This window comes from Eimeria mitis, genomic scaffold (genome assembly GCF_000499745.2).
Source record: "Eimeria mitis Houghton genomic scaffold, Emh_scaff109, whole genome shotgun sequence".
Lineage (NCBI taxonomy): Eukaryota > Apicomplexa > Conoidasida > Eucoccidiorida > Eimeriidae > Eimeria > Eimeria mitis.
In genome coordinates this window covers 14,743-16,217 of record NW_013567533.1, presented here as the reverse complement: position 1 = coordinate 16,217, position 1,475 = coordinate 14,743, and the positions used below count along the sequence as shown (strand labels likewise).

The 1,475-nt window shown below is 46.8% G+C and overlaps 1 protein-coding gene across 1 annotated transcript in view; it reads right to left on the bottom strand.

Moving 5' to 3' along the window:
* Positions 1-1,475, bottom strand: part of EMH_0081910 (scavenger receptor protein SR2, putative) — a gene marked incomplete at both ends in the record, with an annotated part of 7,000 nt that overhangs the window by 3,730 nt on the left and 1,795 nt on the right. The window contains 2 exons of the mRNA XM_013494249.1: positions 3-143; positions 646-736. Of these exons, the coding sequence (XP_013349703.1) occupies positions 3-143; positions 646-736 (232 nt within the window). The remainder of the gene's footprint in view (positions 1-2; positions 144-645; positions 737-1,475) is intronic.

The window sequence follows — 1,475 nt, the reverse complement described above, 5'->3', positions numbered from 1 at the left end:
TTTCTTTTTTCTTCTTCTTTTTCGCTGGCTATTTCTTCTACTGCCCCCCACAAACCCAAGACCCAAGCCAACGCCAGCAACTCTGCTACTGTTGCATACCGTAAGGAAACGTTCTCTAAGCCGTGCTCAGTAAGCAAAGCACACTACACACACAACACACACACACACACATATATACAGTGCATGCTGTTGCTCCTGCTCCTGCTGCTGCTGCTGCTCATGCTGGTGCTGGTGCTGCAGCTGATGGGGCTGCTGCTGCAGCTGCTGGTGCTGCCGGTGCTGGTGCTGCAGCTGATGCTGCTGGTGCTGCAGCTGATGGTGCTGTTGCTGCTGGTGCCGTGCTGGTGCTGCAGCTGCTGCTGCTGCTGGTGGTGCTGCTGCTGGTGGTGCTGCTGCTAGTGCTGGTGGTGTTGCTTGTGCGGGGTGTTGGTGCTAACGATGGTGTTGCTGCTAGTGTTGGTGGTGCCGTTGGTGATGTTGCTGCTGCTGCTGCTGACTTGAAACAGCAGCAGCAGCAACAGCAACAGCAGCAGCAGCAACAGCAGCAACAGCAACAGCAGCAGCAGCAACAGCAGCAGCAGCAGCAACAGCAGCAGCAGCANGCAGCAGCAGCAACAGCAGCAGCAGCAGGAGGAAACAACTGACTGCTCTCGCTGCGTCTTCTTCTATCCGTTTGCTGATTAAGACCTTCAAGCGCATGCGGCCTTGCAGCCCAACAGATAAACTCTTGCTGGGGCTGCACCGCATCAAACAAAAACAAGCCCCAAACCCCACTGCATGCATGCATGCATGCATGTATGTATGCATGCATGCATACATGCATGCATGCATACAGTGAAGGAAATACCACTACTTGCATGCATGCGATGCATGCGGTATATAAAATGTATAATATGACAGCCCCAATACATGCAATATCACTGTCTGTCTGCCTGCATGCATGCATGTATATAAAGTACCACTGCATGCATGCATGCATGCAAGATACCACTGTATGCATGCATGCATGCATGCATGCATTATATCCCATGAATCCAGCCCCATATCAACTTATCTAGATGCATGCATGCATGCATGCATGCATGCATGCATGTATGTGTATGTGTATGTTTACTCATATAAGATATTGAGTATTTTTCCGTTTTTGTCTCTGATAGCGTGCATAGTTTGGTTGTTTTGTTTTCTTCTTTTTTTGCTTTGTTGTGATTTATATAAACTAAACAACAAATGGGGGCCGCTTAAAACACCAGATAAACGCTCTATACATATGCGCTGCACCAAAGGAAATAAACCCCTGAAAACATACACACACGCATGCATATATATATATATATATATATATATATATATATATATATATATATATATATATATATATGTATATATACTGCGAGAGAGAGATAGACACACACACGCACGCACACACACACAAATACAAACCCACACACACAAACACACACAAACACACAGACAAG